The sequence below is a fragment of the Tachysurus fulvidraco genome, chromosome 19, assembly GCF_022655615.1.
Source record: "Tachysurus fulvidraco isolate hzauxx_2018 chromosome 19, HZAU_PFXX_2.0, whole genome shotgun sequence".
Lineage (NCBI taxonomy): Eukaryota > Metazoa > Chordata > Actinopteri > Siluriformes > Bagridae > Tachysurus > Tachysurus fulvidraco.
This window is the reverse complement of record NC_062536.1, coordinates 2,024,632-2,045,387: the sequence shown is the minus strand read 5'-3', so window position 1 is coordinate 2,045,387 and position 20,756 is coordinate 2,024,632. Positions and strand designations below refer to the sequence as shown.

At 36.7% G+C, this 20,756-nt stretch overlaps 1 protein-coding gene across 2 annotated transcripts; it reads left to right on the top strand.

The window, feature by feature from the left end:
* Positions 1–433: 433 nt before the first annotated feature.
* On the top strand, positions 434–10,614 carry LOC113663805 (NLR family CARD domain-containing protein 3-like). 2 transcript variants are annotated; one of them, XM_047803882.1, is made up of 9 exons: positions 434–580; positions 813–949; positions 1,167–1,283; positions 1,400–1,516; positions 1,633–1,749; positions 4,794–4,910; positions 5,276–7,060; positions 9,206–9,400; positions 10,437–10,614. In XM_047803882.1, the coding sequence occupies exons 2-9, from the start codon at positions 897–899 to the stop codon at positions 10,612–10,614; spliced, it is 2,679 nt and encodes an 892-aa protein (XP_047659838.1). In that variant the 5' UTR covers positions 434–580; positions 813–896. The 2 variants fall into 2 exon arrangements, with proteins under 2 accessions (XP_047659838.1, XP_047659839.1); XM_047803883.1 differs by lacking the exon at positions 10,437–10,614 and adding an exon at positions 9,990–10,062.
* The last annotated feature ends 10,142 nt before the right edge of the window (positions 10,615–20,756 follow it).

Here is a 20,756-nt window from a genome sequence, read left to right as displayed (position 1 = left end):
CTACTGAAAGGGCATAGATATATATACACTACATGTCGCCTTGTATAGGGCAGTACATTGGAACGAATGCGTCAATAGAGCCGCCATCTTGGTACGGGGGACCCGCTCCTCTTAATGCATCAGCGTCAATGTAGGCAAAGAAATAAAATCACCAGAAATCGTCATGAATGCGATTTCTAATTTTTTTTTTGGTCGTTCTAAAGGTCAAACAACAAACCAACGGAACAAGAAATATAATTTCCTAACGTGCATTATTATAAAACACATTCTCACTTGTGTAATGTAATCCCTTGCTGTCTGTTTATTAGATTTATTTCGTTTGAATAACCAAACGCAGCACAGAAGTCCGGCATCGTCCATGCATTTGAGGTAAAGGAGCACCGTACAAAGATGGCGGCGGTTTTGACGCATTTTTAGGACCCAATGCGACATCTAGTGTATAGATATCTATGGTGAAAGTGAAAGTGTTTCTCCCTCCGAATCGACTCCATTTTGTGAAGCGTTTGTACAAGTTAAAACATCTTTATCAGCAGCAGAAACGGTGATATTAATGTGACAGAACAAGGCCTGTTGTCTAAAGGTAAGTTATTAGATTATTTGATGGACTTTGTGTTAGAAGAATGTGGATATATTGTATATTAAAGTCAGTATGATGTAAGTACTGTACAGAGCTTTCAGCTTCCTCTCTGCACTTTATGGGGAAGTAAACATTACAGGGGTTTTAAACAGGATATTTAAACTAAAGAGCAGCATTTTTCTTTACAAATAAAGATGTGAAAATGATTGTACACATTTGTTTGTGTGTTTTCTAGGAGTGTGATCCATTCCATCAGAAGAGATCAGACTCTTCAGGACTCAGCTGTGTGTTTGTGTGTAAACTTTACTAATATATAAAGATGGAGACTCCTTATCTGGACACAGATAATGTTTCTACACCATCAAACATCTGGTAATCTACAACATCCTTGTGTTCTAGTCATTAAATATTCACATCTAAATTATTATTATTAGTAAATATGTAATGATTTAACCAAATGTTTTACTATTACAGTATATAACTATACACATCTAACAGTCACTAATTCACAGTGAAAATGTATTGTTTAATGTAAGTAAAATAAAGTGTGTATATAAATGACTAAAGGACTGTGTATAATGTTGTACAGTAAACTCCAGGGAAAGAGATCAGAATCACCAACACACAGCTGTATCTCCATGAAGAGTGATCAGTCTATTGAGGTTCCTGTGAGGTTTAAAGATGGAGACTCATCACTTCTACACAGGTAACATCTCCTCACTGTTAATGTCACTGCTAAAGTCACACTTAAAGGGAAATATACTGTAAGTAAAATAAAGTGTGTATATAAATGACTAAAGGACTGTGTATAATGTTGTACAGTAAACTCAAGAGAAAGAGATCAGAATCACCAACACACAGCTGTATCTCCATGAAGAGTGATCAGTCTATTGAGGTTCCTGTGAGGTTTAAAGATGGAGACTCATCACTTCTACACAGGTAACATCTCCTCACTGTTAATGTCACTGCTAAAGTCACACTTAAAGGGAAATATACTGTAAGTAAAATAAAGTGTGTATATAAATGACTAAAGGACTGTGTATAATGTTGTACAGTAAACTCAAGAGAAAGAGATCAGAATCACCAACACACAGCTGTATCTCCATGAAGAGTGACTGGTCTAAGGATCTTCCTCTGGGGTTTAAAGATGGAGACTCATCACTTCTACACAGGTAACGTCTCCTCACTGTTAATGTCACTGCTAAAGTCACACTTAAAGGGAAGTTTAACTACGTAAACAGGGGGCAAAATAAATACTGAAACACAGTAATGAAGCCACTATTGTGTGTCCAAGTACTTTTTTGTAATATTTAATCTTTTATTTAGAAATGTGTTTGGGGGAAAAGTGTGTTTGTGGTGTGTTTAATATAAATAGCACTTGGTTTGACATGTTGTTTTGTAATACAGTGAAATTCATATGTTAATGTGGTAGTTTTGGGGTTGCTGTGTGTTCAGTCATTACAGGTGAGACGACTGCTTACATTATTGAGCTAATGACAGGAAACTAAGTCATAAGAATCACCTAGAGTTTGAATGTAAAAGTGTTAGTCTAGCTGAATAGCATCTGTCTTTACATTTACATTACATTTATGGCATGTGGGAGACTCCTTTATTCCCAGTGACTTACATCTACCTCATTTATAAATCTGACCAATTGAGGGTTAATGGCCTTGTTCAGGGGACCAGCAGTGGTAGCTTGGTGGACCTGGGATTCAAACAAACTGTATTCTGTGTTAATACATAATAATTCTCTAAAGTCCTAAATAAACTTCTCCATAGACTCTTTTCGAATTCTAACTAAGTAGCATGGGAATGAAAATTCTAAAGAATAAAACACATTCAACGGAGGATTTGGTTGATAAGAACATAGATGAGACCAAGATGTATTTCTAAGCCTCATGCTTGAAAATGACATTCTCAGGTTAAATGAGTTTATCTCAAAAACTACAAGGTGTGTTTGAATAATTCTGGTATTAAAATAAAGGTAACACATGAGATTCATAACAGAAGTGTTATAGAAGTATATATGTGTTACCAGGTCAGAGAAGATGGAACACAGCAAAATAATGTTAGAGAGTAAATCATGTAGGAATTAGTGTTGGGTCTGAAGTGAACTCAGAGTTTATGATGACCAGAGTTTATAGTTCCTCAGGAGCTCTCGTTACATTATTATAAACTGTTGTATAGGACATTATTTACATTTACACTATTTACTGTAGAGTGTCACCCAGATGAGGATGAGGTTCACTTCTGAGTCTGGTTCCTCTCAAGGTTTCTTCCTCAGGGAGTTTTTACTTGTCGCTGTCGCCTCTGGCTTGCTCATTACGGATTGATATATAATATTTACAATTTAAATTAATATTTATAAATTAATTTTAAACTTTAAATGTATGTATTCATTTTTTATTCTTGTTTTTTTCTGTTTCTACAATTCTGTAAATTGTTAATCTCTATACAAAAAAAATTAAATGAAATTTTATTAAATTCATGCAGTGAAAACTAAAACCTCAAGGAATCTCACCATTAACTGTTTAAAGGTCTAATTATTATACTAGTGCAACAACACAAAAGATAAATGAACACACATACAAATTAAAATCAGTTGCATATTTAGAGATATTACAACAAAACCCTAAAATTATATATAAAAAAATGAATATAAATATAAAATAAAAAGGTAAGGTACAGATTTATTAATAGTCCAACAGCACAATTAAACTGAATTACAAAACAACACAATCTACACTAGTAAATAAGTACAGGGAGTTTTGTGTCATAATTACACAATATAACAAATATATATAACAGTCTGAATTTCAGACAGAATTTTTTTAATTGAACTGTTTAAGCCAATTTATTTTAAAAGTATTATTTAATGAGTTAAAACAATTAATAAAGATAATTACATAATATTCAAGATTAGAAATATCCTAGTGGCCTCAACACAGCTTAAAAATGATGGATGTTTATGAGCTAACAGTCAGCACTTCTCAGGGATGTTTCATGAGACAATGAGCAACTGGAAATATATAGAAATGGAGCACAATTTTGGGTGTAAAATAAAGCAGCGGTTTAAAGTTTCTTGACAAAATCTGGAAAAACCTAGAGATTTTAGGATGTGTATATGGACAGGTATTTTACTTTGGTCTCTATAAACTTAACAACATCTCAGCACATAGTTCCAAGAGAATGGCACTTGGAAATTCTTTTAACAATGCCAAAAATGTGGTATGTAGACTCCTTTCCTTCGACTCTGGACCCTGAAAAGATAATGTTGAAACAGCCTGTAGTACCTACTGCTCTACATATACACTGTCTATAAGTCTTAGTGTAGCACAGCTACCACCACTGTACAGCACTCACACATCTCTGTGCTGAAACACTGGCTTGTTTACTGTGCTTGATGTAAGTCACACTCGTATCTAAATAAGTTAAGAGTCATGGTGGGAGACAACATATAAGAAATAAAATCATGACTAAGTGATCATTTTAAAGCACAATCTCCTATTAAATAACCCTGTTATATTAATATCATTACCATAAATGACCTTTATTTTGTTCCACTGAAATGATTAAAATAACATACAATAACTGGGGAACATTATGCCTTACCTTATAACTACAGATCTACTTTTCTACTTACTGCAGTAAAACTCCAGCAGGCTACTTCACCTACTCTCACCATGATATCTCTGTGACGGAGCTCTCTGGCTAATAGTTTTCAAACAGAAAGGAGCAAAGCAACTGATCACAATTGGATGATCTTATTTTTTAAGGCTATACAGGACCTAAGATTGGTCGTCTATACCAGGAGTTACAGAAAGATAACCCTACCTTCAGGTCTGGGATTCTGGAAAGCCTTGACTCTGGGGTTCTCCTGGCCTACGCTACCTTCCATGTGTTTCTCAATGGGGGATGGATACTATAGCGAAAGGGTACAGAATCCAATTTGCAGGTCCATTGTACACAGCGTTGTATGCTACTGGAACGGGTTTGGACTCTTAGTTCCTGTGCAATGGTACGGAGTATTTAGTGAGTAAAGATAAAATGAACTTAAATAAAGGCTCCAGGTAAAAAAAGCTACCACAGTCAACACTGAGCATAAAAAAGGAATTATTTCTATTGTAAGTAAAAATCCACATTCAGTTAGCAAGTGAGTTAAAAACTATATAGATTGTAAATAAATAATTAAAGGACTGTGTATAATGTTGTACAGTAAACTCCAGGGAAAGAGATCAGAATCACCAACACACAGCTGTATCTCCATGAAGAGTCATGAGTCTATGGATCATCATCAGGAGGTTAAAGCTGTAGACTCCTCACTTCTACACAGGTAATGTCTCTTAACTTTTAATGTCACTGCTAAAGGCACACTTAAAGGGTAATTTAATGAGATAAACAGGGGGCAAACTAAATACTACAACACTAGAACTCTGACCTTAATAAGGCCACTATTATGTGTTTAAATATCGCTCAGTCTGTTTTTTTGGGAAATGTTTTGATTGGAATGTTTTCTTGTGGTTTCTTTCTTCAAATGACTTGTTGTTTTGTAATGCAGTGAAATTCATATGATGGCATTCAAATATGGCTTAAGTGTCCAAGTAATAGTCGTTATACTACAGAGTGATTAGATTACTGAAAACAGATGATTAAGTCTAATAAATGAACCCCGTGTCTTCCTGCTTCTCCATATCACAGGTACGACCCAGAATCTGCTGGTGGGAATGAATTCCAGAAAAAGTTCAAATTAAATCTGATGAAGAAGTTTCAGTGTTTGAATGGAGTGATAATAAACCTGGGAACCCAAACACTCCTGAATGAGATCTACACAGAGCTCTACATCACAGAGGGAGACAGTGGAGAAGTCAATAATGAACATGAGGTGAGGCAGATCGAGGCAGCATCCAGGAGAACAACAACAGAGGAAACACCAATCAAATGCAATGACATCTTTAAGCCTTTATCTGAACAAGACAAACCCATCAGAACTGTGCTGACAAAGGGAGTCGCTGGCATCGGAAAAACCGTCTCTGTGCAGAAGTTCATTGTGGACTGGGCTGAAGGGAAAGTAAATCAGGACGTCCACCTCATATTTCCACTTCCTTTCAGAGAGCTGAACTTGATGAAGGACCAGAAACTGAGTCTGATGGAGCTCCTTCATGTCTTTTTTAAGGAAACAAAAGAAACAGAAATGTCCAGTCTGGAAAAGGTTCTGTTCATTTTTGACGGATTGGACGAGTGTCGTTTTCCTCTAGATTTCCAGAACACAGTGAGAGTGTGTGATGTAACTGAATCAGCATCAGTGCCTGTGCTGCTGATAAACCTGATCAAAGGGAATCTGCTTCCCTCTGCTCTCATCTGGATCACCTCCAGACCTGCAGCAGCTGATCAAATCCCCTCTGAGTGTTTGGATCGAGTCACAGAGGTACGAGGGTTCAATGACCCACAGAAGGAGGAGTACTTCAGGAAGAGGATCAGTGATCAGAGCCTGACCAATAACATCATCACACACCTGAAGTCATTAAGAAGCCTCTACATCATGTGTCACATCCCAGTCTTCTGCTGGATTACAGTCACTGTTCTAGAGAGAATGTTGGGTGAAGCAGAGAGTGGAGAGATCCCCAAGACTCTGACTCAAATGTACACACACTTCCTCATCATTCAGACAAACATCATCAGAGAAAAATACTCAAAGAAGCAGGAGAGTGATGAAGAAATGCTCCTTAAACTGGGACAACTGGCTTTTCAGCAGCTGAAGAAAGGGAACCTGATCTTCTATGATGAAGACCTGAGAGAGTGTGGTATTGATGTGAGAGAAGCAGCAGTGTACTCAGGTGTGTGTACTCAGATCTTCAGAGAGGAGTTTGGGCTTCACCACAGTAAAGTGTACTGCTTTGTTCATCTGAGCATTCAGGAGCATCTCGCAGCTCTGTATGTGCACCTGACCTTCATGAAGGAGAAGAGAAATGTTCTTAAACAGAATCAGGTCTCTGAACGTTGGATGAAAGAAAATACAATCTCAAATGTACACAGAGTTGCTGTATTTCAGGCTTTAAAAAGTAAGACTGGACATCTGGATCTTTTCCTTCGCTTTCTTCTGGGTCTCTCACTGAAGTCCAATCAGAAACTCTTACATGTTTTAGTAAAAAAGGCAGGAAGTAGCTCCCAGAGCATAAAGGAAACAGTTCAGTACATTAAGAAGAAGATAAGTAAAAATCTTCCTACAGAGAAATCCATCAATCTGTTCCACTGTCTGAATGAACTGGGTGATAATTCTCTAGTGGAGAAAATCCAACACTACCTGAAATCTGGAAAACAAAGTAAACTTTCTTCTTCACAGCTTTCTGCTCTGGTGTTTGTGTTACTGACATCAGCACAGGAGCTGGATGAGTTTGACCTGAGTAAATATTTCAGTACAGATAAGATAACAGAAGATGTTGTTCTGAAGATGATGCCTGTGATTGAAGCATCCAGTAAAGCAATGTAAGTAAATGTGAATATAACTGTTCTACTGTTACAGTGTTAGAGAGAAACTGAACACACTCTAATATGGACTTTGGGATGTTCTGGCCTGAAGGTGATACAGAGTGGAGTTCATGTAAATAGATAAATTAGGGAATAAAAACTGCATTAATAAATGAATGATACTGAAGGGCAGCTATTAAACATGTAGAAGCAGGTGATTACATCTGAGGGAGTTTGATGTTTTGTAGTTATGATTTATCTTAATATCTTAATAATGATGAAGTTAATGCAGGTTTTATGTTGGATGTTTGATGTATATTAAACACACCTGTGTACCAGACATAAAGAACATGTTTACTGCAGTAATGACAAATTCTAATCCCCAAAATGATTTTATTCATTATTAAGTTTTATTTGTGAGGTGGAAATGGTCTTTCATAGAAAGCTGACTTTGCAGAGAAGTTTAATAATAATAATAATAATAATAATAATAATAATAATAATTAGATTAGTAAACTTGGTCGCAACAAACTTGTTGGCTTTGACGAGGTAAGTATTCACAAAGGCTGGTGCTTTTTGGAGGCAAGTGGACATAAAACTAGATGAAATCTAGTGGAGCGCTAGGGTGCCAAAACATTTGGAGGCAAGTGGAGACGAGTATGTGACATCATCAGAATACCCACGAGGCAGTTCCCCTGATTGTTCTGAGTGTTATGTCACATGTCCATGTTGTAAAAAGTTTTTGGATTTTGCATATTTTGGGGGCGGGGCTGCGGCACAACCGGAAGGCCAGTCGGTAAACCAATTTAAAACTTTGTTCAGAGTATCACGCCGAGTTATAAACCTCCATACTTTATAATGGGAGTCTATGGGGAAAAAACGCCATTTTGAGACCCGGTACCGGAAGTACCGGTACTTGGATCGCTTAGAAAAGTAATAGCAACAAACTTCAGACCAGGGTCTACGACATATACGAATTTGGTGCATGTGGCTCGAAAGCCCTGATAAATTTTTGTCTAAGCTTAAATAGGAAAACAGAATGTTGGCTTCTACAAAGCGACATAACTAGAGACAGAGAAGGAAGACTCTAGAGGCAGGAGCAAGCATCAATATGAAGTGAGAGACTGTTGGACTTGGACAGGGTAGATTTTGAACCTATAAGGAGAACCTTTGAGAAAGTTGGAGGAAACCAAGGGATTATTTCATTTAATCCTCAATTGTTGAGACAGGAGTGTGGAAGAGCAGAGTCACGTTTTGTGGACATATAAAATATATACCAACTTTTATAAACCACATTATTTTAATGTGTGAAACCGTATTAAAGGCTGCACTCAAATCTAACAGGACAAGAATAGTTAAGAGTTCAGCATCAGCAGCCATCAGGAGATCATTAGTGACCTTCACTAAAGCAGCTTCCATACTGTGTTTAGTACAGAACCCAGACTGAAAGGATTCTAATAGATTATTGTCACTAAGTTTAGCATGAACCTGTGTGATAACGTTCATGTCTGATTAGAAAGTGTTCATTTAGCTGCAAAGTGCTCCCTTTAATGCTAATCTATAACACTACATGATAAGATTTTAGCTAATGTCAGTCTGATTCCTAAACAGAATTCTCTACAGTATTATAGTACATTATTTATGTGAGCTTCAGCTGAGAGACCGGTATCAATAATCACACCGAGGTCTTTTACTGCTGCACATGATGTAATAGAAAGACCATCCAGAGTTACTCTGTAATCAGAAAGCTTACTTCTGACTGTCTGTGGTCCTGGTACAAGAACTTCTGTGTGTCAGAGTTAAACAGGAGGAAGTTAGTAAGTGTCCACTGTCTAATGTCCTTCACACAATCTTCAGTCTTATTAAACTGGTGTCTCACATCTGACTGAGCTGAAACATACAGCTGTGTGTCATCAGTGTAACAGTGGAAGCTAATACCATGTTTATTAATAGATTACTGTAGATACTAGTTAGTTAGCTGTAGTTAAACACTAACTTTACCCATTTTAGATGTAGATGTGGACTGCAGTGTCACTTTAACCATATTGTCTAACTGGTGTTTGTACTTTCAGTATTTATAAAAATGAGAAGGTTCAGTGAAAGCTTTGAGGACGTGTTTGATCATTTGTGTGAGTTCATTATGTTTTATTTTATTTCCTTTAGTATCAGCTGTGATTCACTTGGAGTAAAAAGTTGGTCATCTCTGGTCTCAGCGCTCAGATCAGAAACCTCCAAACTGAGAGAACTTCATCTGACTGTGAAAACACTGAATCTGTCTAGGAATAAACTCGGAGACTCAGAAGTGAAGATTCTCTCTGCTGTACTGGAGAATCCTCACTGTAAAGTGGAGACACTGAAGTAAGATCATCTCTCTGTGACTCACAATAACTCACTAAAAGCAGCAATTATATACAGTGTTGTTTTTCACCTGAAATGTTCTGTAACACTACAACATTCAGAACAAATACATTAGTCATTAAGTGTTAATGAGTTTTCTACAGAATCACTTAGGAATTAAATAAATAAATAAATAAAAGAGTATATAAGAGAAAAAATCTAAAAATTAAAAAGATTAATTATTTTTAAAGCCAGCAAAACTTTTGCAACTCAATAAAAAAATAATATCAATAATTGAAAATAATATAATATAACAGGTGAAGCTCCAGGGTCCTGGTCCCACCCATGTGGAGTCCTGGCCCACCTACATAAACTCTGTTATAATGTTAGAGTTATTAATAAACCCCAGTTGTCACTCACTAGGAGCTGCTGCTTTAAGAAGCTTCATTGAGTGACGTTGCTCAGTAACATTTCTGTGTGGTGTTTAGTCGTGTAACAGACTAGTTTAATAAAGACTTTATCTTCTCTGAAACAGACACCACACTGTGTCTTTACCCCTGAAACTCCTACACTGTAATCAGAGGATATAATAAGATGAAATGTGTTCCAGTTTGTGTTTACACTGGAGAACAGTGTCAGAGTGGAGATTGGACTCATCTGAGAGCTGAAGAACAGAACTGCAGTTGGTTTAGGAGTACATGGGGCAACACCAACACAAAGTCATTTTAACTCCAATTAAAACACTCAATGCATTTATTTAATTTATTATTTATTTTTATTTATCTAAAAATTAAAAAGCAAAACTTTTGTAGATCAAATGAACTTAATATCAATAATTCAAGAACAGATCTCTTTCAGCTCATTGTCCTCTTTTTACAGTCACGTAAGTTCTTTTGAGTGACAGCTGATGTTGAGTTTCTTCTCAACCCTGTGCCCACCCTGTTTTACCCAGGACCACCTACTGTTCACAATCTGACAGGAATGTTTTGTTCAGTGTTAATTAGACTATATAATAAACATATGTTGATGAAGAGTGTGTCATTGTGTCTCTATACAGGTTGTGTGATTGTGATGTCTCAGATGAAGGCTGTGCTGCTCTGACTTCAGCTCTGAGATCAAACCCCTCACACCTGAGAGAACTGGATCTGTCCTGTAATAAACTAGGAGACTCAGGAGTGAAGATTCTCTCTGCTGTACTGGAGAATCCTCACTGTAAACTGGAGACACTGAGGTAAGATCATATATTAAAACATTAATAATAAATCATGGTCTAATCTTCATCCAGGTCGTAATAATAGATAAACACATTGTGTATAAATAAAACACAGTCACAGTTGTTCTTGTCAATACTGAATAAACCATTTACACTTTCACTGTCTGGGGTTAAAAAATACACCAATGAACTAACAACTTCTCCAAACACTAATTAGAGTCTGACCCTGTTTTAGGTCTGATTACTGACAGTCTGATCTTCTCAAGAAAGATCTGTTCATGTGAACTCGGATTAAAACAGAGATTTTGTTGAGATGTGAAACAGAGAAAAGTTACAGAAAACATTGACATTAATATTTTATTTCTCACATACACAACCATACACAGTATGACACGTAGTGACATGTTTTTAATCTGTCTGTGATTTAAACATCAAATAAAATAGAATAATAAAAAAGAAAATAGAATAAAAATAGAATAGATGTAACAAATAGTAAGAATCAGTTTATTGGAGTGTAAAAATAAATGTGAATATGGATCAGTGGCAGAACAATGTGAGTGTTTTAATAAAGTTCAGATAAATACTGCAATATATGAACTATGTTCTGTGTAAAATAAAACTCCACTCTCGTGCCCGCGCAGTGATTTGCATTGACTATTTATGGTTAAAAATGGGCGTGTACAGGGCGGGATTTGAGGCTGGTTCACGTACGCACATCTGCGGGTGATCTGTGATTTATAAAGGGAACATTGCTTACAGGTGTGTTCGTACGCACGGTTTTATAAATCAGATTTTATTTTGGCTTACGCCATTTTTGGCTTTTGGGCATACGTTAACTTTTAGTAGGGATCCTACGCAAAGTTTTATAAATGAGACCCCTGGTCTGTAAAGTGTGTGTTACTCAGTCCACAATAATACACACTGTCTACAGTCAGGGTCGACACTCGAGCCCCAGTAAAATATCAGATACTTTAAGACTTTTACTTGAGTAATATTCTAAAAGGTGACTTTCACTTCTACTAAAGTCTTTTTCTAGTACGGTACTTGTACTTTTATATTTTATTTCTCACATACACAACCATAATTAGATAATCAATAATCCCACATTGTACCTGAGGTACAAAACTGGATGTGAGCTAAAACTGGATGTGATTTAGTCATCAGTGAAAGCTTTTTGAAGTGATTTATTCATTTAGACGACTAGTTAGTTAGTTTTCTTACAAAAATACTAGTTGTGGATTTAAGGTTGTTTAGCTAAAAAAGTTTACATGTGTAATTGTAGTAAAGATCTTTACAGTGAAATAAAATGTAAAACTGAAATAATAAAATGATCTGCAGCTCAAAGTTAGATTCAAGTTTTGATATAAAACAAAAAAACAAATGAATAAATGAGTAAATAAATAAAGACTTTGTTGCTGTTTTTGACAAATAATAAAAAAAATTCTTTAAAATTCTGTAAAATTCTTGTGTGCCTGTGATCAAAGTTAAACACTAGAAACGTCCCTGTGTACAACCAGTGAAGAGTGTGTCATTGTGTCTCTATACAGGTTGTGGGATTGTGGTGTCTCAGATGAAGGCTGTGCTGCTCTGACTTCAGCTCTGAGATCAAACCCCTCACACCTGAGAGAACTGAATCTGTCCTATAATAAACTAGGAGACTCAGTAAAGAAGCTGCTGTCTGATCTTAAGGATGATGAACATTACAAACTACAGACACTGAAGTGAGTAATGACCTGTTAATAAAAGTTTACCCTCATTATCATTACACATTGATACACATCACATTTCTCTTCAATAACTATCACATTATCAGGTTAGAAAATGTCACTATATTCTGTTTAATCAGAATTTTTCTAACGATTCTCTTTAATGCTGTTTTGTGTTCAGTAAAGTGTGTTGATGTAAAATTCATGTGAAGGCAGAAAACAGGGATTCAGACAGTCTACAAAAAGTCACCAATGAGTTGATGAGTGATTGTTAATGAACATTGTGTCTTCTGTCATTCCTGTAAAATTCACCTGAGTTTGTTCTTAAAGTCTGCACTTAAATATAAATGTAGAACAAGATCTAAATGACACAGTAGTGTTTGTTATATAAAAAAGCTCCTGTGATTGGATAAGAGCAGTGATGTGATGGGTAAAGATCTGCTCATTATCCTGTTAGAACTTGTGGAAGTTCTCATTTGTTCTAGTTAAATGTTAGAACACAGATGTTAGTAAGAATGAAGAAATGTTGAATGATTCATTATAAACAGGAGATGATGATGTTTCTGTTGGAGCAGAGATGATTACATGCTGTTGGTCATGAAGTACCACAGTCCACTTTGTGCTGATTAATTCACATCTTTTTCTTTCATATTCAGGTTCTAATGAATATCTGTGTGTGATGAAGACTCCAGTGTTCCTGCATTACCATGATGGAGAATAGAGAACATGTTTATTAACACATCACTCATTTAGTTCTAACACATTAAACACACACAGAGACGTGAGAAGTGTGTGTTCATCGTGTACAGTGAATCAGACTAAACACAATTCTACACTGAGTTTATAATGACCTCTGATCCCTGGATAAAATTCCCTGGACCTCAATCCCATAAAAACCTGAGGGATTATTTGTAACAGCAGGTGAAAATCCACATGAACTCGAGCTGAACCCTGTTCATTTTACTGTTTGTGTGATTTATTATTTGTGTATTATTGTGATATAATTTACACTTTTTACACATGTATACTTATAGCTATATTACTGGGTACATAATTAAAATTATATTGTATAAAGGTACTTAAAATGTCTTGTAGAAATACATCATACATTTATAAAGAATAAAATACATAAATACAGTGTCATTATTTTTGTTGTGTAAAATTAATATTATGTATAGATAATTCTGTAGAATATTCTGTAGAAAAACTATTTTTGTTCTTCAAATATATAATCTATATAAATATAGTTCTTCAAAAATAAATGCATGTCTAACACAATATATAGTTACAGAATGTATTTCTGAAGAGAAACATGTTTGTAATAAAAATAAATGACTATAACATGTAGGGTTAACATTATAACACAACGTTGCTGAGTTAAAACAACTCCCACTGGATCAGTCCACATTGTACCCAGTGCTGGAGTTCAGAATCGACCCAAACTGGGTTCTGTTTAATCTCAGTCATTTTAGACTGCACCTTTATGAGGAGACTCACCTGGGAATGAGTGAATATGAGCACAAACTCCTTCTTTCTGTTGTGTATCAGTCTGTTTTTTACCTGCTTCCCTCTCAGCTGTTTTAGTCAGTAGTGGAATTATTATTAATAGAATTATTTTCAGTTAGTTTTCTGTGCAGCAGCTAACGAATACTCATAATTTAACCAACATTAAAATGTTATTACATTTATTTAACTGTCGTTACAACTTGATGTATTGTGCAATGTCTTGTTATTAAGCCTATAAAGCAATACTAGTGCTGCCTGTGTGTCTGTTGCTAGCACATCAGGAGATACAGATAATTTCAGTTTATCCTCCACAAGCACTGCTCCTTCTCAGTCATGCATCCAGCTACAGTCATGTGCAAAACCATAGGGGGAAACATCGACTGTGTGCTGGTGGGTCAAACACAGCTTGATCAAAATAAGCTATTATGTCAATTCAAGTCAAGAAGCTTTTATTACAGCCATATATAGCAGTTACAGTACACAGTGACAATATACAGCGGTCCTCCAGGATCATGGAGCTACATAAAACAAAGACAGAACTAAGGACTTAGTAAGTTAGTTCTAGCCACATACTGTAAAGTGCATCTGTGCAACCTGGTGCAAACAGTACAGGACAAGACTAACAAGACAGACAGGACTAAAGACAGTGCAGACAAAAAATACAGGACATTTAACAAAAAACAATACACAAAACAGCACAGACCAGTGTAAATACTGTATGTTCAACAATATTGCATGTGCATAAATACTGGAATGAACACATTAGTATTATAGCAGCAGTTACATGAGGTAATGTAATGTATTGTGCAAAACAGCAATCAACTGAAATGTGAAATACAGCATGTGTAAAGAGCAGAAACTGTGTGTAAATACATCATGTACACAGTTTGATATGGTGGTGTGTTTTTGTGTGTGTTTGTGTGTGTGTGTGTGTGTGTGTGTGTGTGTGTGTGGGTGTGTGTGTGTGTGTGTGTGTGTGTGTTGTGCTCAGTACAGTTCAGTCTGATGGCTTGTGAAAGAAACTGTTACACAGTCTGGCCATGAGGCCTGAATGCTTCGGTACCTTTTTTCCAGATGGCAGGAGGGTGAAGAGTGTGTGTGAGGGGTGTGTGGGGTTAAGAGTGTGTGTGGTGTGTGTGTGTGACAGCATGTGACAGACTCTCTTATCCAGAGTTACATAAGAAAGTGCTGTTAAGTCTCTATCATCAACATTAACTCTGGTTCACTAGGCACACACACACACACACACACACACACACACACACACACACACACACACACACACACACACACACACACACACACTGTATATTATAAAGTACATTGTGCTTTAGAGAAATTGTAAACATATACAAACTTATGTAATAGCTTTGACGAGGTATTGAAATGAGTCGTGCAAACAGCAATGTGGAGTGCAAAAACAGCAACGAGTGAGTGACTGATGTGTATAGTTCAGTGTAGGTCACACAGTTGAGTGTATGTGTGTGTGTGTGTGTGTGTGTGTGTGTGTGTGTGTGTGTTCAGTATAGTTCAGTTTTTTTTTGGAGTCTGATGGCTTGAGGGATGAAAGTATTGCTCTGACTGGTCCTGAGGGTCTGAATGCAGTACCTTGTTCCAGACGGCAGGAGGGTGAAGAGTGTGTATGATAGGTATGTGGGGTCGTCCACAATGCTGTTGGCTTTGCAGATGCAGCGTGTGTTATGAATATCCATGATAGATGGAAGAAAGATTCTGATGATCTTCTCATCCAGTGGTGCTGGAGATGCTGTTCCTGATTCAGACTGACCGAGGTTTCCAGGTCAGGAAGTCCAGGATCTAGTTGCAGAGGGAGGTGTTCATTCCCAGCAGGCTCAGCTTCTCACTCAGGTGCTGAGGGATGATTCATTTGAATGCTGGACTGAAGTCTATGAAAAGCATTCATACGTATGTATTGTAGGTCACTCTGAAGGATGGGACACGGAGGAACAGGCACAGAGACAGGATTAAGGCAAACAGTGTTGTGGTTTCATTTTTCTAGGTGTCGGGGGAATTTAGTGCAGCAGAACAATCAGTGGTAAAGTGGAAACAAACTCGTCCCTCCGTTTCAGGGGTTATACAGTTATATGTAGGAGCTCTTGTGCAGGGATCCAGGCTCCCAGTCTGGACGAATTCAGTGCAGCTTTTAGTGGTGACTTTTAGCACTGAAACAGGAAACAATACATTGCACAAAACATCAAGTTGTAACGACAGTAGAATAAACATAACTAGAACGGTACATTTCCTAAAGAAAATGTGAATGTGCTTGCACGTGACGTCAGTTCCCTACTGGGAAAAAATATAATCACATTACAATAAGGATCAATAAGGATCATTAGTTCAAATGTAATGCATTAACTAACATTTACTAACCGTGAGCAATAAATTATTGTATTTAGTAATCATTGTTAAAATAAAGTTTATTCTTTGTTCATGTTAGTTCACAGTATATTAAGTAATGTTAACACGGTGTTAATAATGTATTAGTAAATGTTGAAATTAACATGAACAAAATGAATAAAAGCTGTAGAAGTGCAGTTCATTATTAGTTCATGTTAAGTAATGTGGTAACTAATGTCAACTAATGAACCTTTATTATGAAGTTTTAGAAAAAAAAAAAAACTGTACAACGTTGGATTCGAACCCCAAATCTCTGTATGCTAAACGGATTCGCTATCCACTAAACCATCCAGGACGACGAGGAAGCCTTCGCGGTTTTATGTATTAATTCACTAACAATACCCCAGCTTTATTATATTACAGTCATTCTTATCATTCTGTGATATACGTGTCTTATGTTTAAAAAATAATGATGTAATGTGAGGAGACAAAGAAAAAATGCGCTTAATTTTAATTAATGGGTGGCTCTTAAAAGTGCCGTTGCTGCTCTTAAAAGGACATTAGTTTAAAGTGAAATAAAAAATTATAAAAACTACACTGATAGTTGAAAACAACAAAAAGTTATACAAATGGCAGAAACAACAACATATGTGACCGCCGTGCTGTCCAAGGCACCACAGCACTAGGTTTAAGCATTAAATACACGGTTGAATGTTATATTGTTTGTAAGCTTAGACTCTCGGGATTTTATTAAGCTCACACACAAAGCATAATATGATTTATAGCCATCATACTAATTTAATCCAAGTTTATAGTCACCGGAAATAGGCGGCGCTTCCCTTTCTTCACTGGGGTAATATTTTCCGAAACAAATGCTTGTAAAAAATCCCCAAGAGTCTAAGGAACTGGAATATGTAAGGCTTTTAATCCGAGACGCTTTAATCCAAAACGCGTTTCTGACCGAAACACACAGCACTTCCGTCCTTTGTTTCGGCTCTCACTTGTCCTAGGAGGCTTAAAAAACTACACTGAGCCGTCAAACGAAAATCATGAAAATATCCCACAATATATATATATGTGTAATGAAACTGAAGCTCACTGTGAAATATAGCAACAAGCTTTAATAATGACCTTTACACAGATTCACTGGTGTCTGTTGCCCTCTTTTGGATGTTAGCACATCTACAGAGAGATTCCCCATTCAAGTCTATGGGGAAAAAACACCACTTTGAGCTTCCATACTGGGAATTCTGGAATTCTGATCGCTTACAAAATAGATAGCACACCTCTCCTCAATGAGCCGGTCGATTTGACACCCCATTTATGGGTCTAGGACAAAAGCTGCGGGACAAGTTATGCGCCGAAAAAGTGTCCGGAAGAAGAAGAAGAAGAAGAAGAAGAAGAAGAAGAAGAAGAAGAAGTATGCAAGAGAATAAGAATGTGCTTCAGCAAGCACATTAATAAAATGTAATGTCGGTCACATACTGAGCATTCGTTAGCTGCTGCACAGCAAACACAAATTGTGATTTGTCCATTGGCTGTAGGCTGCCTGCACAACAAGTAGTTAGAAAGCATTCTGTTGTTTTCTGTATTATTTTTCATTTGGCTAAAATAAAAAAATCAAACTTTGTGTGTGAAAGACCCAAATCTGCCCACTGCTGCCACCGGCCCAGGTCTGTGAGCTCCTATACAACAGAACCATAACTTACCACAAAACGATCATTTTAAATAAATGTGTACACAACAAAATAAATACACAACAATTCACAGTATTTATGAGTATAAAGGCTAAATGTTTATGATCCTTTACATTTTAAAAATGAAAATCTGTATAGACACTAAATGTATTAAGCCAAATAAAAATAAATTAATTATAAATTAACATTATTTACTGTATTATTAAATTATTTCTCTTCATTATAGTCACTATATCTGTCAGTAAACCTGAGTCAGGAGACAGTTAGTATTCCATTATAAAAGGGACATTTCAGACTGTTTCTCTTCAGAAATATCTTCTGTAACTATATATTGTGTTAGACATACATTTATTTTTGAAGAATTATATTTCTATAGATTATATATTTAGAGAAGGCACAGGATCCCCGTGACCCAAGAATAGTTCAAATTAGCGGTAGAAAATGAATGAATGAATGAAGACTATTAGACTATTAATTTTACTCAACAAAAATAATGACATTGTACACTGTAAAAAATCCAACTCACAAAAAGTTTAAATAACTATTTTTTATTAGTTAACTGGACAAAAAAAAATACAAAAAATTTGACTTAAGTGGGAGTAAGTTGGTTCAAAAATAGTTTATCCAGCTTAAGTTTAGCTGTTGATTAGATATACAGTACTGTACACATGCTAGTTTACAAGCACACAAGTCGGTTTGGTGGTTGGTGCATGCACGCTGTATATGTGGACGTTGGAGCTCACGTGGAATGATAGCGCCATTTTGATCATCAGTCAAACGTGCAGGACGAGAAAAACAATCGTTTAAAGCAAGTATCTTATTTTCTGTGTGTTTTTAAACTGAAGTTAAGTAATATAATGTCACTGGGCAAACTTATTTTAAAGCACGTTTTTATGAAAGATTTAAACAAGTAGAAAATATGTCGTTTTCATTCATTCATTCATTCTCTACCGCTTACTGTATCCGAACTTCTCGGGTCACGGGGTGTCACGATGTGACATGGTCAGACAAAGGCAAGTGTGGATCCAAATGCAGTTTTACTAATTTAATAAACAAAACAGAAACAGGCAGGGAAAACAGGTCAGAACACAGGTCAGAACACAAAACAAGACAGGTCAGGACACAAAACAGGACGGGTCAGGACACAAAACAGGACGGGTCAGGACACAAAACAGGACAGGACAGGACAGGACAGGACAGGAACAGACAAGAGAATACGCCAAACACCAACAATGACTCACAACAGGGGAATGAACAAACAGTGTATATATAGGGAACAAGAGCCAATCACAAGACAGAGGCAATCACAGACTAAGACAAGACACCTGGGGAAGAGAATGAGTGTAGTTAATGTCCATGGTAACAGATAGGTGGGAGGGGTCAACAATTAAAAGCAGGGAAATGACAGCAGACAGAAACAAGGGGAAACCTGTCTCAGGCGTCATCGGGCATCGAGGCAGGATACACCCTGGACGGAGTGCCAACCCATCACAGGGCACACACTCTCATTCACTCACGCAATCATGCTCTCATGGGCCAAGTTTAGCTCGCAGGCCTTGAGCTTGACACATACGATGTAACGAGTATTACTAAAAGATGTGGTGATGAAAAAAGATGAGACCTTTGACTTTACTCAGTGATTGTAGTTGAGTGAACAACTTTTTTCCAAAGTTCAGTAAACTCAAAAAAGCTGTACAGCAAGTAGCCTTGAAATTTTAAGTTGTCAACTTTTTAATTTTTTACAGTGTATTTATGTATATTATTATTCAATATATTTATACAAGACATTTTAAGTACCTTTATACAATCATTTTAGTTATGTATCCAGTAATATAACTATATTATAACTATAAGTATACATGATATATATATGAAAAAGTGTTGGGCGCCTTCCTGTTTTTTATTTTTTCGCACGTTTGTCACACTTATTAAGGGAAAACAAAATTCCCCCATAAAAAAAATAAATTAAAAAAATACATAACATAACTGTGGTTCATCACACCTGAGTTAATTTTCTCTAGCTACACCCAGGCCTGATTACTGCTACACCTGTTCGCAATCAAGAGATCACTTAAATAAGACCTGAGTGACAAACTGAAGTGAAGGAGACCAAAAGATGCTCAAAAGCTACACATCATGCTGAGATCCAAAGATATTCAGAAACAAATGAGAGAGAAAGTAATTGAGATCTATCAGGCTGGAAAAGGTTATAAGGTCATTTCTAAAGCTTTGGGACTCCAGTGAACCACAGTGAGAGCCGTTATACACAAATGGTGAAAACATGGAACAGCGGTGAACCTTCCCAGGAGTCGCCAGCCGACCAAAATTACCCCAAGAGAGGAGCGACAACTCATCCAAGATGTCACAACAGACTCCACAAAAACATGAAGAAAACTGCAGGCCTCACTTGCCTCAGTTAAGGCCAGTGTTCATGACTTCACCATAAGAAAGAGACTGGGCTAAAATAGCCTGCATGAATTATTAAGAGCAAAACCACTGCTGAGCAAAAAGAACATAATGGCTCATCTCAGATTTGCCAGAAAACATCTTGATGATCCCCAAGACCTTTGGGAAAATACTCTGTGGACTGACGAGACAGAAGTTGAACATTTTGGAAGGTGTGTGTCCCGTTACATCTGATGTAAAAGTAACACTGCATGTCAGAAACAGAACATAACACCAACAGTAAAATATGGTGGTGGTAGTGTGATGGTCTGGGGCTGTTTTGCAGCTTTAGGACCTGTTCGTGACATCAAGCTGAGATGAACTTGGGTTCTGAAGCAGAATCCTATTGGTCCTGACCTGAATCCTACTGAGATGCTGTGCCATGACCTTGGTTCATGCTAAAACCCTCCGATGTGGCTGAATTACAACAATTCTGCAAAGATGAGTGGAATAAA

Bases quoted from the DNA above. Each gene is read 5' to 3' on its own strand.
- LOC113663805 (XM_047803882.1), top strand. From the start codon at position 897: ATGGAGACTCCTTATCTGGACACAGATAATGTTTCTACACCATCAAAC. The intron at 1,517-1,632 runs GTAACATCTCCT...AATGTTGTACAG, and splicing joins GACTCATCACTTCTACACAG to TAAACTCAAGAGAAAGAGAT. The intron at 7,061-9,205 runs GTAAGTAAATGT...TATTTCCTTTAG, and splicing joins GAAGCATCCAGTAAAGCAAT to TATCAGCTGTGATTCACTTG.